Source organism: Echeneis naucrates, chromosome 3, assembly GCF_900963305.1.
Source record: "Echeneis naucrates chromosome 3, fEcheNa1.1, whole genome shotgun sequence".
In the NCBI taxonomy this organism is placed as follows: Eukaryota; Metazoa; Chordata; class Actinopteri; order Carangiformes; family Echeneidae; genus Echeneis; species Echeneis naucrates.
This window is the reverse complement of record NC_042513.1, coordinates 308,326-331,534: the sequence shown is the minus strand read 5'-3', so window position 1 is coordinate 331,534 and position 23,209 is coordinate 308,326. Positions and strand designations below refer to the sequence as shown.

The 23,209-nt window shown below is 39.9% G+C and overlaps 1 protein-coding gene across 4 annotated transcripts in view; it reads right to left on the bottom strand.

Moving 5' to 3' along the window:
- Positions 1-526: 526 nt before the first annotated feature.
- Positions 527-23,209, bottom strand: part of ano1a (anoctamin 1, calcium activated chloride channel a) — a 61,108-nt gene continuing 38,425 nt past the window's right edge. For 2 of the 4 annotated variants that reach the window (XM_029498238.1, XM_029498239.1), the window contains 12 exons: positions 17,389-17,460; positions 16,555-16,629; positions 15,219-15,420; positions 7,034-7,145; positions 6,442-6,499; positions 5,970-6,070; positions 5,481-5,623; positions 3,619-3,771; positions 3,354-3,406; positions 2,721-2,905; positions 2,424-2,529; positions 529-1,099 (listed from right to left, as the gene is read on the bottom strand). In XM_029498238.1, coding sequence (XP_029354098.1) covers positions 857-1,099; positions 2,424-2,529; positions 2,721-2,905; positions 3,354-3,406; positions 3,619-3,771; positions 5,481-5,623; positions 5,970-6,070; positions 6,442-6,499; positions 7,034-7,145; positions 15,219-15,420; positions 16,555-16,629; positions 17,389-17,460 — 1,503 coding nt within the window. In that variant the 3' untranslated portion in view covers positions 529-856. Of the gene's footprint in view, positions 1,100-2,423; positions 2,530-2,720; positions 2,906-3,353; positions 3,407-3,618; positions 3,772-5,480; positions 5,624-5,969; positions 6,071-6,441; positions 6,500-7,033; positions 7,146-15,218; positions 15,421-16,554; positions 16,630-17,388; positions 17,461-23,209 lie in introns of those variants that run through there. The other 2 variants (XM_029498240.1, XR_003840588.1) reach the window with 2 other exon arrangements.

Genomic DNA, 23,209 nt, shown 5'->3' with positions numbered 1-23,209 from the left:
GGCGAGACAGTTTTTATCCACTGAAATGCATGTTATTGTGAGCTGGACAACTCTTAGTCCATCACAAGAAGCACAATTTGGGGGGTGAGGTCAACCAGGTCATGGATTTGGTTCCTGGCCTGGGCCCTTTCTGCGTGGGTTTCCTCCAGGTTCTCCGGTTTCCTCCCACCATTCAAAGACATGCATGTTTGGGTTAACTGGTGACTCAAAATTGTCTGTAGGTCTGAGTGTGAGTGGGTGCTGGTCTGTCTCTGTGTGATGGCCCTGCGATGGACTGGTGACCTGTCCAAGGTGTACCCTGCCCTCACCCAGTTTGAGCTGGGATTGGCTCCACACTGATAGCAGGAGGAGTAAATCTCACCTTAGCAGGACCATGTGGACGGACTGACTGAGGATGTCTTTAGCAAGCAGCAGTCAAGCCCCATGGGAGAATTGGCACAATATTTGGTGCATTAAAATACAGTTCATCTTAGGTTGGAAATTTGTTTTCAGAAATGAACACAGTCATTCCCCAAATGCAGTTAATGGTTTATTTCTTTCTGTTGTCTGAAATAGACCATGTTTTTACGAGTACTGTTTGGATGTTGGTCATAGACACAGTATATTTGACTTTGTAAAAGGCAACAAACGATTGAAGAACACGGGAATTCAGATGTGCAGGTTTTAATTGTCTGAAATCATTTCTGAACAGCATGATGACAACAAAAGCTTATTTAGCTAATTCTTGCCTTTTGTTAACCTTCAGCTGTACGCAGCCGATTAATTTATTTACACCCTAACACACAGAAACTGGTGTTAGGGTTAGAGTTGCTTGTGGCTGTTTGTGTTTGTTTCAAAGACCCTCTTCACTACCAGTTTAACAGCAGTTAGTATGTGAAATGGGCCGTGAGCGGGCCTGTGGTGGGCTCTGAGGTACTGATAGGGGTAGGGTGCAGTTGTCCTGGTAGTGGTGGTCCCGTGCTGCAAGTCTTTTTACTTGTTCTTCTTTCATGAAGAGCTCTACCATGAGGATCTTTTCTTTGTGGATCTGCAGGCTGATGTCCTTGGGAATGTCTGGAATCAGCCAGTCGACAAAGTCACTCATGAGCATGACCACGTTCTGTAAATGACAAAGTGAACATATTGTGTTTATACCTTACTTTAAGAACTGAATAAAACTATTCATCTGAGGCTTGGTACACACACATATAAAGTACCAGTCAAAAGTTTGGACACCCTTTCTCATTCAAATTATTAGGAAAGAGTGTTCAAACTTTGACTGCTACTGTATATTGTCAGTGTTGTTAATTGAGTTGGGTAGTTTATTGGTAGGTGAATTGGTAGGTTAATGAGCAACACTGTAAACTATAAAGGCTATTTAAGCAACAATAATTATGATTGTAGACAGGGTTAAAATAAGCAGTGTGTTTCAGCATTGCTTGCACTTGCTTGTTGTTACGGCTGTAGGGTATGTGTACAGCCGTCAGTGCCGTGTGTATGTGTGTCTCTCTCTCTCCCTCCTGCACGCCTGGCCACGCCCCCTTCCCTCCGATTGGAACGGCACCTTTCCCTCCGTTCCCGTTTCACCTGGACCCTCCCTCTGTTCTGATTGGTGCGGCACCTGACCGACTGGCCGTGCCGCCTGTCAATTGCCTGATTGCGGTCTACAAGAGATGCAACTCGTCATTCAGTCCAGGCGGCTGTCTGAAATGGATGGTTCGCCTCGGCTGTGCTCTGTGCTCGAAACCTTCTACTCAGCAGATTGGAGATATTTGGTAGTTCCTTGTAACAGAGTTTGTTAGTTTTCAACTTTGTATTCTTTTCAATATTTATGCTCTGAAGAAGTGTGGCCAGGTTTAAATTTTTATATAATAGAACTGATGGTCGATATTTTTTGTTACATATTTGGCAATGTGTGGACATCCTAGGTGCAGGCATGCTGGTCCTTTGTAATTCAGGTTTTTAGTTTAACAGGTAGCTTTTGTGTTCTTTTCTTTTGGTGTCAAACTAATAGAGATCCATAGCTCAGTGAGTCCTCTTTATGTTTTATTCCTTTTTTGATTTGACCGGCATCCTCTTCCTCAGTTTTGCTCCTTTTGTTATATTACCCTTTTTTTTTCTATTATCCAAGGCAATAAAACCTTACTTTGCCAAATTACATCTGGCTTTTAGGGTTGCGTCCTCCTTTCCCTAGGTTGGGGTCGTAACACTTGTGCCTGTGGGGCCTGTAAATTGACAAGCCACTTTGAAGCCATTTTTTCAGAGGAATTATTGCAATTCTCAGTGCTCACTGAATTATCTCATATTTAACTCTGGGACCAGTTACTAATGACGTATTAGTTACTTAGTCTCCATAAAAAATGGAAGGGAGATTCAACATACCTATTTGCATGTAAGAATCATGTAATGTTTCTGAATGTGTGTATCTCACTGAGTGACTTAACCTGAAAAACAATCACAAAGGCAAGTCGGGCTGCCAGAATGGCCCAGAACTCCTTGGAGAGTTCATATGGAGTGCTTGACCAGGGAGGCTCTCTGTAGTCCTTATACCTGTAAACACAGAGAAAAACGTTAATTTGATGCTCTGATATAGTGCCAGTAATGAGAAATAATGACTCTGTGAAGCAGGATATACACAAATATAAATGTATTATGGTACTCTGAAAGATATTAACTTTTGCTGGGGAGGCCTTTGTCAGCAGGCTCCAGGACTCAAGGGCATTGCTATAGTGAAACCTTACCTGCATATTTCCACTTTGTAACCTAGGTGCATTGGTTGTAAAGGGTCTGTGTTGGGCTGGAAGTCACTGACATTGAAGTAAGACAGAGTGTGGTTAACAAAGCCGTGCATGGTTCCATCTGGGCTGTACATATACTGGTAGACTAGGCGAGGGATGAAGTCAGAGGTGAAAGAAATGACAAATGCCTGAGGAAGACAAAACAGGTCATCACCTGCTGTCCCCAAGAAAGCAGAAAAACTTTATTCATTTTCAAATCTAGACGTGTTTTGAAAAGCCAAACTATATTGTGAAGTGCAGTTTTAGTTTGGAACTCTAGCTGTCACTATCACTATATGATACATTTTTTGGTAGGATAGGGGTTTGGCTTTCCCCTAGCAGCCTCCCAGTGTGGTCAAAATTTAAGTGAATTTCAGTACCATAATCTGAGACCTGTACTTAGGAAGAAATGGAGCAGTTGACAGTGAGGTCTCAGTCTTAGCATGACTTTTCCCACTAAGAGACAACTGAGGAAGCGAGCAACACGTAGTAACAACTCTTTTGTCTGTGTAATCCCTGGCATAAAAAATATGTATTTGTATGTGTTTTAAATCCAACTCTACAGTGACTACAGAGATTGATATGGGGATAACTTACATTAACAATGACAGCTACTTTACTGAGGCCTCTTAAGAGATTGTACCAGATACCTGCAAAAAGGTGAAAACAGAGGAGACTGAATGGAAAGCATTCATAAACCAATTAAACTTCTGTTATCCATCAACCTTGACAACACAATTTGTACACAGGCTTTAAAGTTCTCGAGTTTAAAAATTCCATCTTTATGTCACACAACAGAATAATAAATAACATTGATATATATATATGGAAAGAGAGAGATAGATATGGGAAGAAGATCTACCGATGTCTTTGGCTCTGGCTGCGATTGGTCTGCGCAACTCCATAATAAACTTCTTGGCATCCAGGCGAATCTCGATAATGTTATTGAGAAGAGCGAAGAGCGGTGCCAAAGGGAATGAAGCCACAAACAGAGTCACCATCCCAAATTGAATGACTTAAAAAACAGAGACCACAGACACATTGCAATGAAATATTAAAATGTGATCCACCATGTCTTCTTGGAATGGGATTTCATATGCAACCAAAGCTGTAGTAAAATTTGTGAAACTTACTATTGAATATGGTACACCTGGTTCAAAACCTACTATCTGTCTCAACTTGTGTTGCCAGTGTCTGAGGGCACAGTTGAAAATTGTTGTTCAATTGATGTAAAAGAATGCCAAATTAAAGAAGGTGAAACTCCTGAAAAAGTTGTTAAATAACATAATATGCTAATTGGCATATACATCATGATGTCAATTTGCAATATTTTCAGCCTAATATCAGCTGGTCTCAGCTCAATACATTTTCTTCTCCTCTCTGTGCTCTACCCTAATACAGAATTTTGGTCTCTAAAAAGGCAACACACCTCGTAACACCTGAGACTGACCAACTGATGTTTAACTTAACTCTGACAAGAGGCATTCAATCAACAGTTTTCTTTTGTTATTTGTTCGTTTGTTTCTTAATTATTAGCTACCTGATGCTTTCAATTTTGACACAAATTGTGACATACAAAGAAATAGGCAGATTTTTAGATTTGACAGGTATTAGGGCAATTCATACTTCAACTTACTGTAAATAATTACACATCTGGAAGAAGTTCTTATCAATGCTACTACTGCAACAACAATTACTACTAACAACAACAATAACAATGGTAATAATAACAACAATAAGCAGAAAAGGAAGAAGAAAAAGAGACAAAGATGGAACTTGGGTTACTTTCTACTGCTGACTGAAAGTTAATTAATTAATATTTATCAATTTAAAGGGAAACTAATCCTTATGTTGATTTGCTATATATCATACAGACTTTGTTGGAAACATACAATTATTCATCACTTTACTATGTATAATTTGTCACCTAATTCCGCCACACCACAGCTACTGCTGTAAATGCTGAATTGTACCATAGCCTTGAAAAGCATAAGCTTTGTCATTAATCCTTGACACAGCAAAAAAAGGGTTAGGATCTAAATGGAGTGATGCAACTGTAGCAATTTTTCATTTCAGTGACTATTTTGATTAACTGTTAATTAATACAAATCATAAAATGGTAATAGCTTTCACAAGCTTACTGATAGTTCTGTAGAGAAACATGCAGAGAAATGTATGATTTACATAATAGCCTTGGTTAAGTTGAGCTTTCTAGGTCAGTAAATACCAGCTCTGATTTATTAGTTTCATTATAACCTTCTTGATTTCATTAAATGTCTTTATCATGAGATACATTTGTTGTATTTATACACCAAATCAGACAAAAACTTTAGAGGTGGCAACTTTGAAATCATGTCACCATGGCGTGGTTGTCTATAGCTTAACATTTATTTTTTAATTCTGCTTGCAGATTTAGGCTTCAAAAGGCATAAAATGGTATTCATTAATGAAAACGATCATGCTGGAAAAAAACCCCACAAAGGTTTTGGAGGGAACCTAGTGATGATGACTTCAAAGTGGATTGCAGAAATACACTATCCCATGGTTATTATTTTTGCTATACTGACTTTATAAGAATGTGGTCACGCACTGAACTTCACATCACAACAACACACACACACACACACACCTTATTTATGATTACTAGAGGTGCACAAATTCACATTTGTTATAAAAAGCTTAAGAAATTTTATGATAGCATAATTTGCTTGCGTTTGGACTCACTCATTTCCATGTACTCAGGGTTGAGGCTATTGAATGGACCCAAGAGGTGATCTTTCTCATGGCGTTGCAGTGTTTTGCTCAGCTCCTCCTCCTCTTTACAGTCCAGTTCAGACTTTCTTTTCCGCAGCAGTTTCTTAAGTTTCCTGCAGGCGGAGAGGAAACATTCAGTAATGTTACTACAGTGCCACTGCAGCTCATATTCACTGAGTATAGCTCTATGAATTCTACTAGACACAAAGTACCACACAGCTCACAATGAGGATAAAGCCACAGAGAAATTGCATACTGGGTTTGCAAAGGAATTGGTTTCCTTTGCAAACCCAGGTGAGTATGTCTAAGGACATAAAGGTATCTAAATTATTTCTCTATGAATGGGTTTGCATAAAATGTTCTGTTGGTGGCTGAACTCATGTGTTGTTGAGCTCGTCTTGTGTGCATTGTTGTGGGTTTGCGTTACAACATGCTGCATGGTGTACGTTCTGCACTTACGGTATGCCAATTTCAAACAGGTTGTTCTGGATGAGCTGCTTGCCCAGCATGGTGATGCACAACTGGATGCACAGTTCCATGAGGCAGCCTGCATGGGCACACTTTGGAGGGAGTGTGTGAATAGGTGTCAGAGGGTAAGAGCAAATCAGAGTGAGGAAGAGAAGACCAACTTTGCATACAGTCTAAAGTAAAAATGAATTCAAAATTAAAATTTTAAATGAAAATGAGCAGAAATATTTATATACAGAAATACATATGCTATGCACTTATGAAAATAAAGGCCTGTCAATATTAAAAGAATATCATCAAGATGTCAGTCTTATAATTTCAACTTCAGTTGGCTTCAAAATATTTGACAAAAAAATTACTGAATTAGGGACCAGTAGGATTGGGATCAAGGGACATGGGGTGTGACTGAGACAGGCTGCCTATGCTGGGGTTTGTTGATAGTTGAGCTTTGCAAAGTAGTTACCTCTTCCATTCTGTACGATCCAACAACATACAAGTAGTTTCCAGGTCGCCCAACAAGCCTGTGGACCAAACATATATAAAATAAGTCAGGAAAGTATATGTTTATTTTATGAAAATTGACAGAGCATCATGCTCTTTTACAGAAGTCCTGTCAACGATTACAGACATTTCCAAAGCATTCGCTCCTCCTATGAAAAAATATCAGTGATGCCATCAGTGACTAGTTGACAATGGCTTGACCTTCATCACTTTGGTGTCAACTTAAAAAAATCTGAAGTAATGCAACTGTTACTGTCTTCCTGTCACAAAGAGAAGACAACATCTTCCAGAGGTCACATTGGTAGGCTAAAACCATCTCCAGTGTTAAAACATGGGCATTATAGTAAGCTGTGTTAAGTGATTTCAAAGTAGAGGGAGATGCATGCATATACAGAATGTCACCATAGTCTAGCATTGGTATTCTAATGAAAAGAATGACTTTAGTCATATATTACAAAGGTAGAGTATGGATGACGGAATCTGCATCCCAAATGACCAACAGATGTTTGATAAAAATAATTCACAAACAACAAGCAGTGAAAGGTTTTCTGTACCTGCCCCTGAAGAAGGCCAGATACACAATGGGTGTGAAGGCATTGACAAACTTCAGAATGAAAGTTTTGAAGATGAGCCGCTCCTCAAAGCTTTTGTCTGTCTTTGGAACCTCTGAAAAAGATTACAGGCGTTAACTTGAATGTTAATGTGAAGAATGTGACTCGGTCTGCTGGAGCTGCTGCCAATAATATTTTATATTTTATAACATTTTATAGATATTTTGTCTTGAAGCTCTGTCAAGAGTAATTTACGTCATTAATGTTATCAGCCTGGCTACGGGCATGGTAGTGGCATGGTAGTTTTCAGCACTTTTGCTTCACAACAAGAAAAGATAGGTTCTGGGTTTGATTCCTTTCTGTGTGAAGTTTACATGTTCTCTTTTTTTTTTTCTAACCGGACACACGGGACCGAGGAAACCCTTTTACTTCAACCTCATCTGCACGCCGGGAGCTACTGAAGAAGGCGGCACGGAGACTGTCCGGGAATCATCACCGCTCCGGCCTTGCGGAGTACATAGCGGCTCCGAGCAGAAGGACTCATCCACCCCCCAGGCTCACCCCGCGTCCCAGCCCGACCAACCGTGGATTTTTCATTGGGGGGGCTAACGAATTTTCTCTGTCTGTCGGTCACACATAGATACACGCACGCTAGCGCTCCCGTATGTGCACACGATCAATCACACGCGCACACAGCCACTCTGCGCTCATGCGGGAGGGTTGGGATGTCTGCGGATGTGAGCTGACAGAGCATTCTTGTTACAGCTTTCAGCTCTTCCAACTCTCCACTAAGACACAAAACCCTCATCTAAACATTTAAATACTGCTGTCGCCACCTGTTGCACCTGTTTTCATTTACACTTATTCTTAGTAGATCGCCCGCAAAACAGTCTATTGCACTGTGCACATAATTTAGTACCCTTCACGTGGGATCTTAGTAAATCTTCTTAGTAAGTGTATGATTATGCTGTATTATTCTTATTATATATACTTTATAAAAACGTATTGCAGTAGAACCAGAATAGCTGTGCCCATGTTATCCAGGCGCAATTACGCATCAATTTTAAAGTGCAGGGCCTCGCACCCACACATACTCAGACAGCATGAGCGCAATGAAGTCAAATTCCACAGACGACTTTCAGATACAAAAACCTGAATACAACGAAACTACTTATATATGAGTAAATAAACCATAGTTCAACACAAGGCAATTGCGCACACACTGCAACATGAACAACTTTCTCTCGCCGAAAAAAAGGCCTACTACATTTATAAAATATATTGTATAAATGTACGCAAAACACTGAGCTTTCTCCCACATCCACACACAGGCGAAATGCTGTCGGTACACACCTGTGACACATTGAGGCTGTGCACTTGGAATTTTAAGGGAAGCCACTCTCCAATCAAAAGGAAAAAAATATTATCATCTTTAAAGAAAGAAAAGGTTGATATTGCTATGTTGCAAGAAACACACCTGAATAATGAGGAACATTTAAAGCTGCAACAGTGCGGCTATGATCAAGTCTATTTCTCATCTTTCACCACCAAAAGCAGAGGGGTGGCGATACTAATTACCAGTTAAGGTGTCAAAATGTATTAAAGACAAATAAGGACGGTTTGTACTTATTTCAGCCTCCTTCCAAGGGGAGGACCTTGCACTTGAGACGTTTGCCAAATTATCTGATCTTGCAGTGGAAAATACTATTGTGGGAGGTGACTTTGATTGCCTTTTGAATCCTTTGATGGACAGGTTTCCTCTAGGTGCTTTAGCCCTATCAAAACAATCAAAACAAATCACTGGTCTCTGTGAGGATTTGAGATATGTGGATGTTTATAGGACACTTCACCCTGCGGTTAAAGAATTCACCTTTTTTCAAATCCTCAAAAGTGTTCCACAATAATAGAAACAGCTTATAGAATCTGTTGTCTCCTGTTCAATTGGAAACGTCATAATATCAGATCATGCAACAGTGTATATGAATGTTATAGTTAAAAAAACTCACGAGTTGGAGAATGGATACCTCAATTCTAAAAGATCACAAATTCATATCATATTTCTCTAAAGAATTCAAGCATTTTCTTGCCACCAACTCTCCCTTGGCTACCAATTCATCCCTGCTCTGGGAGACCCCCAAGGTTTATGCCAGGGGGTTGATCATATCCTATACTGCTACCAAAAGACGTAAAAATATGGAGTAACAAGTTTTATTAGAAAAAAGGTTAAGTATGTCAGAGAAGGAATATATCAAGAAACCTACAGCAACTAAACTGAAGGAAATTACTGCTATTTCCTCCACATTAGACTCCTTGCTAACAAAAAAGGCAGGGGAAAAATTAGGATATGCAAAACAAAGACTATTTCAGCACAGGGATAAACAGATAACAGATATTAAGCCAATTTAACAAAAAAGCGTAGGGCCTCTAAAATTATTGAGTTAATTCTAGACGAGTCAGGGACTTGCTCCTCTGATTCTAAAATAATTAACAACACTTTTAGAAATTTCTATACTAACTTATATCAGTCAGAACAAGCTAACAATGCTAGGACTCTAATGGAAGCTTTCTTGTCTGAATTTGATCTCCCAGCTATATCACAAGATCAGAAATCTAAATTAAATGCCCCGATCTCAGCGGCTGAACTGCGTGTGGCCATTCAACCTCTTCGATCAGGCAAAGCACCAGGCAATGATGGTCTCGGTAGCGAGTTCTATAAAGAATTTAAAAATATCTTATTAGAGCCTATGATGAATATGTTAACTCATTCTTTTGAATGTGGCACTCTCCCACCATCACTAACGGAAGCTAAATTTCACTGATTCTCAAAAAAGGGAAACACCCTGAGAATTGTGCCTCATATAGGCCGATCTCGCCGCTGAATGTGGATTTAAAAATCCTCTCTTGGCAAGACGCTTAGAAGGCCTTCTACCAATTATAGTGACGAAGGATCAAACTGACTTTATTAGGGGCCGTAATTCTTATAACAACCGAAGAAGATTGATAAATATTATCCAGTTATCTGGATAACTGGAATTAGACGGTCTTGTGATTTCTCTACATGCGTAAAAAGCTTTCAACTGTTATTATAGTATTATTACTTTTTAATTTTTTTTTTACACTTGATCGGTTCGGCGTAGTTGATGACTTGGGTGGGTGAGGGTCCTATAACCAATGGATTTAGGTCCACACATTTTGTGGTCCAGAGTGGCAGCAGACAGGGCTGTCATCTGTCACCGCTTTTATTTGCAGAGGCTATTGAGCCTTTAGCGGAAACTATCAGACAAGACCCTTTATTGGCTGGACTGGATGGGGGAGAAAAATCTCATAAAATTTCAATATATGCAGACAATGTATGACGTTATTTATGTTAAACCCCTCTTTATCTGTTCCTTGTCTTATCCAGATTAGTGATCGGTATGCTGCCTTTTCTGGATATAAAGTTAATTTTTCCAAATCAGAGACAATGCCTGAAGGTAATTTAAAAGATCCGCCAAATAATCCTAATCCTTTTTCATCCAAGTGGTCCTCTACTGGTTTCATATACTTAGGTATATACTGTATATTACACCTAAATTTAATCAGTTGTTTCAAGCTAACTTTAACCTACTATTTGATAAAATAAAACAAGATTTGGAGAGATGGAACGATTTTCCCATATGACTGGGCCGAATCTCACTTCTAAAAATTAACGTCCTTCCGCACCTGTTCTACCCAATACAAATGATTCCCATCTTATTCACTCATAAAATAGTGAAAAATTGGATTATGATATGAATTCGAAAATTGGGTTTAAGTTAAAAACCTAACGTTGGCTTGACATCTAATTATTGTAAGGTAACACTGACAAAATGTTGGATAGTGGTTGGTAGCCATAATTAGTTATCTAAAATTGTCTGACGTTGCAACCCATGTCCAACCAAGGACCAACGTTATTACAACGTCCCTGTGTCAGCTGGGAATGCTCTGACAATCCATCAAGTGGAGTGGCTTCATCGCTTACCAAAGTCGCACTAAAACATTTTGACAGATTTTTTAGCACAGTGTACCAATAAAATTGGTCGAGGTCAGTAAGCATAACAAGAATTCATACATAAGGTACACCGGATTATAAGGCACACTGCCGATTTTTGAGAAAATTTAAGGATTTCAAGTGCGCCTTATAGTGCGAAAAATATGGTAACCATCAATCACCAAATTTACAGTGAACAGCTAACAATCTACAATGAGGCAGTAAAACAATAAACACAAGCCCACTTTTCAAAGCTGATCAGTGATAACCAGAACAATCCTAAAATCCTCTTTTCAACAATAGACCGCCTAATCTACCCCGTCCTTAACAACTCAAGCTATATTTCTTCCTACTCAAGATGTAAAGAATTTGCAGCCCATTTTAAAACCAAAATAGACACCATAAGGTCAGATATACAACACTGTCAAACGTCTGATTTTAACAACAATGATCCTCTTTTTGCAGGTGGGGAAGCACTAGAGAACTTTGTCCTGGTTGATACTGTAATGCTAAGAAAAGTGATCTCCCAACTTAAATCCACAACCTGTGTTTTAGACCCCGTCCCCACGTCCTTTTTAAAATCAGTTTTTAGGTTCTTAACTGGTGACCTACTCAGCATTATAAACTGTTCCCTAAAGATGGGTGTCTTTCCAAACTCACTCAAAACTGCAATAATCAAACCTCTGCTGAAGAGAAATAACCTGGATCCCTCAGTTCTGAATAACTACAGACCCATCTCAAATCTGCCATTTTTAGGTAAGATCTCAGAAAAGCTTGTTTGTAATCAGCTGAATGACTTAACCCTAAATTCTCATAATGTCTTAGAGAAATATCATCTGGTTTCCAAGCCAAACACAGTACAGAGACAGCATTAACTAAAGTTGTTGATGACCCGAGGTGCAACCTGGACAAAAGGAAACTCTATCCTTCTTCTATTGGATCTGAGTGCAGCATTTGACACAGTTGACCAAGCAATTCTACTGCATAAACTGCACACCTTGATTGGCCTTTCTAGTACCATCTTAAACTGGTTTAAAGATTATTTTACAGGAAGAAAATGTTTTATTAGTATTGAAGAATTGTCATGCGAAAAATATGATTTGAACTGTGGCGTTCCCTTAGGTTCCATTTTAGCTCCTACCCTTTTAACCTATACATGTTGCCACTCGGGAATGTCATCAGGCGACACAGCATTAATTTCCATAGTTATGCCGATGATACACAACTGTATATAGCCATGTCTCCTGATGCCACTGGTCCAATAGACACCATTTTAAAATGTATTTTAGACATAAAATCATGGAAGACAGCAAACTTTTTGCAGTTCAACCAGGAAAAAACAGAGGTACTTGTCATCTGTCCTGAAGCACACAGAGGGAAAATCCATTTTAAACTCAAAGCCCTTGGTTTTAACACATCTGAGCAGATTAAAAACCTTGGTGTCATTTTAGACTCAAAACTAAGTTTTAATCCCCATGTCAAAAACATAACCAAGACGGGGTTTTATCATCTTAAGAATATTGCCAGAGTGCAGCCATGTTTCTCTCAAGCCAACAGAGAGACATTAACGCATACTTTTATCACTCATAGAATTAACTATTGTAACGCTCTTCTCTCTGGTCTTTCAAAGAAAACCACTACAGCTACTGCAGAACTCAGCTGCACGAGTCTTAATGAGGACCAGAGATTGGTGCCCACATTACACCAATCTCTGCACTGGCTCCTTCAGGATGAATTTTAAAATCCTTTTAATGGTTTTTAAAGCTCTTAACAGTCTCAGTCGCAGTTATTTATCTGATTTTATGAGCCCTCCAGAACTCTCAGGTCTTCGGGCAGCAGCCTTTTAAATGTTCCCAAAGTCAACAGCAAAACATATGGTGAGGCCTCATTTTATCATTACGGCCCACACCTATGTAACAGACTGCCTGAACACCTGAGAAGAGCAGGATTTATAGACGCTTTTAAAAGCAAAAAGACCTACCTTTTTGGCCTGGCCTTTAGCTAAATCTTATTATTTTTAATCTATTTCACTTTTTTATTCATTCATTTATTTTAACTCTTTTAACTAACTCCTTCTTACTGTATTTTTCTGCACTTCTCGATTTTACCAATTTTTAACCAACACTTTCTTATTTACTTTATTTATTTTACTTACTTCTATTTGCTCTAGTGTTTTCCCCTACTGAAAACAACTGAGTGCAAGATAGCGTTTCCCCAATGCCTCTGATTTCCAATGCTTTAAAATTTTTGTGTTAATGAATATGTGAATGTATATGTCTATTATGGATCCTTTATTCCTTGTTTTTATCTTGTGAAGCACCTTGAGCTGCCACTGGCATGAAAAGTGCTACACAAATAAAGTTTGATTGATTGATTGATTAAAGCTGCAGCGATGGATCTCAACGAACTGACTGACACTGTGACATTGTACATCAATTTCTGTGAGGACTGTGAGGACTTTCTGTGCACCAGGCCAAGGAGGAGGCCTACACAAGTGGGAACCGTACCCCATCCAAGCAGGCCTGCGAGAAAGGCTCTCGCTCTTTCTCTCTCGAAGCAGATGGCCACCCCCCTGAGCCTGGTTCTGCCCGAGGTTTCTACCTCTTCAAGGAAGTTTTTCCTTGTCACTGTCGCCAAGTGCTTGCTCATCGGGGGATTTGTTGGGTCTCTTTAAATCATTTTATAAAGAGTTTGGTCTAGACCTGCTCTATAAGTAACTTTGTTATGAATTGGCGCTATAGAAATAAATCTGATTTAATTTTATCTGAATTTAATCACACTGATGACGGAAATCGGAGTAGCTAAGAGGAGCTACTCTGAGAAGTTGAAGAGCAAATTATCAGCCAGCAACTCTGCTTCAGTGTGAAGTGGCTTGGAAACCCATCCCAAGAAACCCACCATCACAGGGTTAAATTACTACAGGCCCGTTGCCCTGATGCCTGTAGTCATGAAAACCTTCAAGAGACTGGTGCTGAATCACCAGCAGGACATCACAGGACCCCTGCTGGATCCCCGGCAGTTTGCCTACCGGGTAAACTGGTCAGTGGATGGGACAACATGGGACTGCAATTCGTCCTCCAACACCTCAACTCTGAAGTAGACCTCCCACATAGACTCAGGAAGAAGGCCCAGCAGAGGCTGTACTATCTGTCTCATCTGAGAAAGTTCAAACTGCCTGCTGTTGGTCATCTTCTACACCGCCATCATCCAGTATGTTCTCTGCACTTTCACCACTATCTAGTTTGGCTCGGCCACCAAGTCCACCAAGCAGGACAGGAACAGACTACAGCGGACTATAAGGTCTGCAGAGAAGATCACTGGCCGATCTGCCCTCCATCGAGGACCTTTACAGGATCAGAGTCAGAAACTGGGCAGGTGCCATCGCTGCAGACCCCTCACTCCCCAGACACAAACTGGTCAGACTGCTTCCCTCTGGTAGATGCTACAGAGCTCTGTTCACCAAAACTACCAGATTTAAAAACAGTTTCTACCCGCAGGCTGTCTACCAGATTTGCCCATAAGCCAACTGAAATTCATGTACAATTGTACTATATTCCACTACAAATATTTAAAAAATGTCAAATGTCAATGTTTACATAAAAAAAATCAAATAAATAATAATAATAATAATATATATATATATATATATATATATATATATATATTCTGATTCTCTCTGCCTGCAAAGCTACCTAATCTACATTTACGTTAATATGCGACTCATGTTTCCAAATGAAACAAAATTTCTCCTGAAGCATAGGGCATAACAAGTACCTAACTGATACCTCGTGATCAATCGCTGATGGCCATTATTAACATTGTGAATTTCCAGCTAAAATGACAGAGCATATCCTTGATTGGTTGTTTGAAGAGGTTGAGCTGATGTTTAGAGACATCGCTGCGGAGCAAAAGCTGTCAAAAGCTGTCAAACTCATGTCATGGAGCCCCAAGAAGTTGCTGTATAACACACACTGTATTTTTGATTTATGAATGCAAGAGACAATAGCTAACCACAAATATGTCTCCTGCAAAAGGTGCTGTCTAACAAATTTTGATTAAAATACTTTTTACAAACAATGTGCACACATACACTCAGACATCACAGTTAAGGGAGATCAAGCACTTGTCCTTTTTGCTTTCCTTGATGCTTTGATCAGTTCTCAGGGGAAATTTCCTCACCCAGATTTGTAAGAAAGCGGGCAATGGCAGCGTAGATTTCGTCTAAGATGATTATGATGATGAGGTTGATGATTGCAGCAGTCGTCTTCACTGTGGCTCTGATGTTGGATCGTGCTGTCGGGTAAGTGCTCACGTGCAGGGCTGCCTTAATGCTGATCCGGTACAGGATTACCCCGAAGACTATGGCAAACGTTACAAGGATCTATGAGAGGTAGAAGAGTAGGAAAAGAGCAGAGATAGGCGATACTTTATTCATCCCACTGTAAAATTAAAAAGAGATTCAGGAGACTTTGTTGACTTCGTCAACCCTGATTGACATCAGAACAGTAAGTGGTTGAGTACCAATACAATTATCCTTATAAAAGATTCATGAATGGTTTAAAACTCAATAACTAATTATCTTGTGAACAATCATGTATATATCTTAATGGTTTTGTGTCCATTGTGTTGAATTTTGTTTTCAGTGTTACACACAGTGCATATTAAATTATAGATTTGCTGGTCTGGGATCTTCTTTGGGACAGCTCTTTATGTTCTTGTAACACACCAGATACCTTCCTTTACTTGGGTAAGTGCTCACCTTATTCTTCTTTTTAGATCTCTCTGGCCTGTTGTTCACTGAGCTGATTCTCTCTCCATCAATCTTGATGTTTCTTGGCATCTTAAATTTGGAATCACTTATTTATCATTTACAAAGTTTGTCACTTAATTCCTAAAATTAAGGAGTTTGAGCATTAATTTGATCACACCCAACAATGCCGTCTCTCACTCTCACCCATTTTCTATTACATAAGGCTACATAAGGCTGCTGAAGCTAATCCCAGCCAACATTCCAAGCGAGGGCCGGGTACACACTGTAAAGATTGCCAGTCCATCCCAGGGCCAACACATAGAGACATACAGAGGTGAACAAACATTCACACTCACGCAATTTAGACTGAGTGTGAAAAAGTGGAGGAAACCGTAGTATGTGGACGAAAACCCATGCAGCCAGATGGAGATCACGCAAACTCCACACAGAGGGGCCCCACTCCTGGCAATCAAACCCACAACCTTCTTATTGTGAGGCAAAAGAGCTAACAAGTATGCTGCCCCAAACAATTAGCTAAGTATACACACTCTCACAATTGTTGATTTATAATTGTAGCGGTTGCTGTCTCAGTCTGGGACAAACTAATGGCTTGCTAACCTTTACTATGTTTCAATCAATGCTGTGTTTAATTACCTGGTGTATGTTTTGTTGCTAGTTCACATTAAAATACATTAATAAAACCTCAATTATTGCTGTGACCAAACATCATATTATTATACATGTGGAGGGAAACTTGAAACTCACCAGAAAACACATCATCATCACAGTGGTTAGATAGGCTGGTAGCCTGTCTGTACAGGTCAGCTTCACCTTCTCACCCTGCACATACAGACATGAAGTACAGGTCTATTGTTACTGTGAATGTCATCTCCAACTGAATCTGTGTGTCTGTGTTAGTATATTTCTGGTTCAACAGTCTCAACATCATAGTTTCCTGTCAGCAGGAGCTCTTTATACCCTGGGAGCATACTGTGTGGCTCCAGTGGAGCAGAGTTAATTATGCCCAAAGTTATGATGTCAACTGAGAAGAGTGCCCAAGTGACTGTATGCATGACTTTTTGTATTTGTGTAAGACATGTGTAAGAACTATGGTAAAACACATTGTGAACATTCTCTAAGTACACAACGTGCTAGTTGTGCTGGTGCTTTTCAGCACTGCTCTTCGTTTCTCCACCAATCAGAGCTGGTTGTAGTGGATAGTCAGGAAGTTAAGGACTGTCATCATATTAATTACTGGAAGATTTATAAAACACTCTGCAAAGAGATCTTCTCTCTCAGGTTTAGTATCATCAGTATATTTGAAGCAGTGAGCTTAGTGCAGAACCAAAATGACAGAGTTGGTGGCATCTTTCTGTCAACTACAACTGTGTAGTACAAAGTGAGGTAAAATGTTCAACAGACCAAATATTACTCTGAAATCATGTTTTCTTAATAGCTGAAATATGACTCAAAATATGAATGGAAATTATGTATCTTAGTTTAATGCAATGATAATGTTCAGCTGCTGTGTTGTACTTGTCATGTCTAAATATGTACAATTTTCAATGCGTATAATTAAACTTTTTAAATAATTTTTACCTTGGGAGTTGAATGCTCCAGTCTCATTGTTTTTTGCATGACTCTGAACTCATATTCTGCTCTGTTGTGGTCCTGGAAGAGAAACCAATCTAGTTTCAGTCATTGATCAAAAAGAAGAAAAAAAAATGCTAAGATGAACATGGTAAGGAAGAAGGAAACTTTGAGCCACCATTAAAAGATTAAAAACTGCACACATACTGTCGTTACAAGCACAAACATACCAGGAGTTATCGTGTAACTCAAGCTTAAAAACAGTTTTCTGTACTGAAGCTTCTCATGCACAATTACCTGAACTCAAATCAACAAAATCTGTCAAGAGCCAGTTTAGCCTTGTTAGAAATCTTCACTCTCTCTCTCTCTCTCCCCTCTGAAAATACCTAATTTCTACAAACCAGTTTATTATAGACCAGTTGATTGGTAGGTCTTGCCCTCATAATCTTAAACTGAATAATGGTGAAGGTATTGCAAGTATACTTGATTTGGTTCTTATCTATACTTTGGAAATATGTTTTAGCTATCCAAGCAAATAGCTGAGCTAAGTTACCCTCTGCTACAAATTACACAGCCAGAGGTATGGTAGTACGTCTGCAGTTGGATGAGTAGGAAGATGTGCACAGAGGAAACTGTATCACTTGAGAAGAAATCAGGTTGAGACAGCCAATGGCCAGGCCTCCGTTTATATATCTTTATAAAATGGGTAGCTCAAATCAGGTGATCTGATTGATTCAGGTCTTGTATAATGAGCCTTACAACAGCTACATCCAATTACTTTTCACAGACCTGTAACACTCTGAGGTAAAGACAGCAATAGAATGCTAGCTAGGAGAGAGTTTGAAGTTGATGAAAACTAGCTGACCTAGTTTTGTTCTTGGCAGTTCTTTGAAGATCTGATCACAGGATCTGATCATGCAAGCGTGATCATTGACTTCAAAGTGTTAAACAAGAATAAAAAAAAAAAATTAAAAAACTTAATTGAAGTATGTCTACTACTTTCACTTTCGCCATATTTTGCAACCATTTTATTAAAGTAATAGCTCACTTCAGTCTGTGACATTGTATCACATAAGGCGGCCAAATAGCACCCCTTATTTGTTATATAATGTGGATGTTTAAAGTGTATACCATAGCCTGTAATGAGCTATTGCTCATTACAGGCTATGGGCTATTGCTCATTACAGGCTAATGCATTTGAGAAAGTTGATAACGTTTTGACCCACTGATCCCATCTCTGGTCATAACCACTGGGTGGTAACCTAAAGAGTGAAATACAGATACAAGCCGTTGAAATGACTTTTCTTTTGAGGGTGTCTGATAGGACAGAGCAGAATACCCGCTCCTTCAAGTTTAAAGGAGCTAGATGAGGTTGTTTGAGCATTAGGTTATTATATTCCAGAGTTCCTCCCATTGGAGGATACAAGCTGGACAGAGTCCAGTTTAGGGGCTTTTCAAAAGAAAAGAGGACTTGTTCTAGACTCTGCTGTGATGATCACTGCTTTGACTGTACTATTGCTGAATGACCAACCAGAGTCTTCAATCACATTAACACTCATTATATATATTACATTGCAGTATTTTCCAGTAGCTACAAAAGCAACTGAACCTTGAGTGACCATGGGTTTATTTCATTGTACTACCAGGACACAAAAAATCTGAACTTATGATCCTGCAGGAAACTTCAGAACTGTAATTTGACTAACTCTGAGGTCTTCTCAGGTTTTCTATTTCTATCTAGATTCTCAGTTACTCGAGTTAAATTTTGAGGAACCGTGAACCCAGCTGATATGTCCCACCTGGAGGATGGGGAAAAGTGTACTAGATTATTAGATTAGATAAAATTTCCTTTCTTGTCCCACAATGGGGAATTTCACAATTTATTATGTCATTTACTAGGTGTAAATGACATAACGAAGATGTTCCACAAGATGCTGAAGGTTTTGGACATTATTGGGTTGGAATAGAACCAGTGGAGTGACAAGCTAGTGGTCACTGACCCATGTTTGAATGGGGGGGGGTGTGCTCCAATTGTCAGCATATCACGCTCCTCGGCATACCCACAAAAGTCTAAACCAGGGTAAGGGGAGAGCAGGGACAGTTGTAACTTTTCAAATATGTCAAAAAATATTAAAATGGAACTGCTTATTTCTATATTATAATCTTTACAAACTTTAAGATGCCAACCAAAATAATGTATTTGAGAAAGATTATTGATCATTAAAATGTTTATGAATATTTCCATATGATTTGGCTACTCACCCAACTGAGTTGACCCTGTTTTATTTCATGTTAAATCCTTTCTATGACTTCACATGAACTTAACAGTAGTTTTTGTAGGCCTAGTTCATAAGCTTGTTGTAACTTGTTTCCTTTCTCTAGCATTGCCTTTATTTCTTTTGTAATAAACAAGAACTGACATGATGATGTTGATCTATGTTTTTAAAATGAGAGAATGAATTAGAATGAAAGTCACTGACTAGTTGGTTCAGAGACAGATGAAGCAAGGTGTTCCAACATTCCCTTTATGACCAGCCATGTGTTCACCTCATGAGAAGAAGTCTGACTGCCAGCTTGACATATTTTAGTTTTTTCTGTTTTCAGCCTACAGAGACAAACAACCACTCACACTCTATGTACAATTTAGAGTCACCAATTAACTCAAACATGATGTCTTTTGACGGTGGGAGGAAACCGGAGTACCCAGACCCACACAAGCATGAACAGTGATTAGATAATATTTGTTTGGATTCCGAGACATTTTCATCGAAGGACAGTATCCAAATTATACATTTTTGGTCACACTGACCATGAACTGAGAACAAAAGGAGGCCTATAAACATGTCATAAGCCTGATAAGAGTTGAGCTGAGAACAAAGGATTCTTCGAAAACTCAGCAGGTAATAATTGCTTTTTGTTGTGTGGACAAATTGCAAAGTCACCACATTAGATGGACCACATCCACCAGATCTCACACAGCAGCCAAGACTGTCCAGTATCGGTTCTTTTATTATCTTCAAATTGAATATTTTAGCATACTGTAATTTCACCCACTAAAATTCCATCAGCTCACAGAGCCTGCATCTAGTGCTGCATGGTCAAAGGAAGCAGGTCCACATCTCCAGGTGTTACCAAGAGTCTCAATTGCCATAGGGTCCTGTTCCTCTTTTGCCTCTACCTCCTCTATTGCTCTTCTCGCTTTTCTTTAGCGTCAGTCACCCCCGTGTCTACATATATACACATAAATCTTCACACTGGAATCACTGAAACACATACAGTTATGTTGGTTTTTGGCCTCATGAGTACCTGGGGGGCACAAATAACAGGGGTTGGGTCATAAAACCTGGGACCAACTCAAGGTCACTGACCTTCCCCCTTTCGAAGTATCTTCCACCATCTTGGTATCTGCCACCTTGGCTGTAATTATCCTGGTTAGCCATTTTTTGCTCCACATGCTGACACACACACACACACACATCTACACTAGTAATTACTTGATTGTTAAACATGATTTCACAGTTTGTTCCTCAAGAACATTGATGGCTTATTGATATTTTCGGTAAATAAATAGTAGCATTTAAAGTTGTTGACTTATGTCTTTATTGTGGATGGTCTTGCAATAATTGCTGGTCAACCGGGGTCAATCATCAAAATCACACCTTCCCCTTTTTGTTACTTGGTGCCTCAGTAGTTAAGCCAAGGCCCCTTTTTGAGATTATAAAGACCATATTGGCATTAGTTCCTGGTTCTAGGGTGGTGTCCCGTCTTAAATTTGTATTAAACTGAATTTGTCTGGCCGATCAAAGCTCTCTTTGTGAGCACAGAATTCCTTGCTCATTTAGTAAGTTGTAACACTACACATTTCAAAGAAAAGTAACATTTCTACTTCCAAAATAATTTCAGAGATAACATTTCCTGGTAGAATGAAATGTATCTCCCTATTTTGTCAGCAAGAAGACAAACCAACTGGGAATGTGCACAATGAGTGGCTGGCTTGTGTCAGGACGGGAAAACGCGGTGCGAGCGCGTTGCAGGGAGGACGCAAATGCAGGAGCCGGAAAACCAGGTAGGTGATGAAGAAAACACTAATAACGAACGGACAAGGCAGGAACAAAACGACAGGGCATGGACAGCGCTTGGACCGGGCAAGGACAAAATGGCAAAGATCCGACAAGGACTAGGCTGAAAACAGGACTTAAATACACAGTGCTAAACAAGACGCAGGTGATCCACATTAGGGCAGGGAAGGCAATCAACGTGGGACACAACCAGGAAGTAACATAACGGGGAACACGAAGGAACCAGGACTACAAAATAAAACAGGAAGTTACGTGGACAGAACACTAAACACCAGAATTAACTCAAAACCTGACAGCTTGTTTCTAATTGGAGAAATTCATTGTGTTACAGCTATCTTGTCTTAGATACTGGAGGTGAAATGTGGATTCTGTCTGCTGGCAGCGGATCTGCTCTTTACTCTTGGAAGAGTGCTAGGAGATAAGAGTATAGTACTGTATTGTATCCTGGACTAGTCATAGTAAAACTAGTGTGAAACGGCCCTGTGTTCACATTCTACGAACAAGCCCTGTTAGTTAATATTCATGGGCAGGATTTTACAGCACAGCCAGGGTCATGAGTGTGTCGATTGGCAGGACCTCAGGATTGCATCGCTGCCCGACACGGATAACACGGTTCATTGGAGTGTGACCTCCAGAGCAGAAGCACTTTGCCTTCAGAACCTCCAAATCTGAGGTCATGGTTCTCAGCCAGAAAAAGGTGGCATACTCCCAAGGTCATGAGCTGCTGCCCTGAGTGGAGGACTTAAACCATCTCAGGAATCTGTCACATATGTAACCTTGACATTAAAATCCTTCTGTTAACATATAAACCTCTTTAGGGCCAAGCTCCATCATAGCTCAGAGAGCTCATAGTTTCTTATTGTCCTAGTAGGCTACTCCGCTCCCTAGATGGAGGTTAACTTGTGGTCCCTGGAGTCTCCAAGAGTAAATCGCCATCTTCTATGGAATCAACTTCCAGTTTCGGGGGGGGGGCGGACTCTAGCAATTTTCCAGGCTTAAAACTTTTCAGTACGACAGAGCTTATAGTTAAAAAGTTAAAGTCCATCTACTCTGTAACTATGATGCCATAGGTCTAAACTGTGTGAGGAAGGACTGAGCATCCCCCCCCCCCATGCATTCACTAACCATGTTCTCCCAAAGTCTCTGTCTCTCCCAGCCCCTCTCCTCTCTCTCCCTGTCCTCATCCTACAGGTGGTGACTCATCGCCATCCCATGTTCTTGCAACGCCTGCTGCTCCCATATCGTCATGATTCCATAAAACAGCATCATCTCCATGAACTTCACAGCATCATGTTCCTGCCTACACCTGTTTTGAGTATCCCCCTCTCCTGCTCGCATTCTCACCCTACGCGACCCACTGCCTGTGCCTCTTTCACTCTCGCACTCTCCCTCTCCCCGCAACCGGTCAAGGCAGATGGCCACCACCCCTGAGCCTGGTTCTGCCTCTTAAAGGAAGTTTTTCCTTGCCACTGTCACCATTTGCTTGCTCATCGGGAGATCTGTTGGGTCTCTTTAAATAATTTTATAAAGAGTTTAGTCTTGACCTGCTTAATTTGTAAAGTGCCTTGATGTAACTTTGTTATGATTTGGCGCTATACAAATAAATCTGATTTGATTCGACAAACAGGCGAAGAGGTAGTTAAAGCAGAAAACAAGGTTCTTTTTAGACCCAATTTTGAGAATTGTGTAGTAATAAAACGGATCATAGCAAGAATGCAGCATTAGTAATAGAGTGAGGAGCTTAAATATCT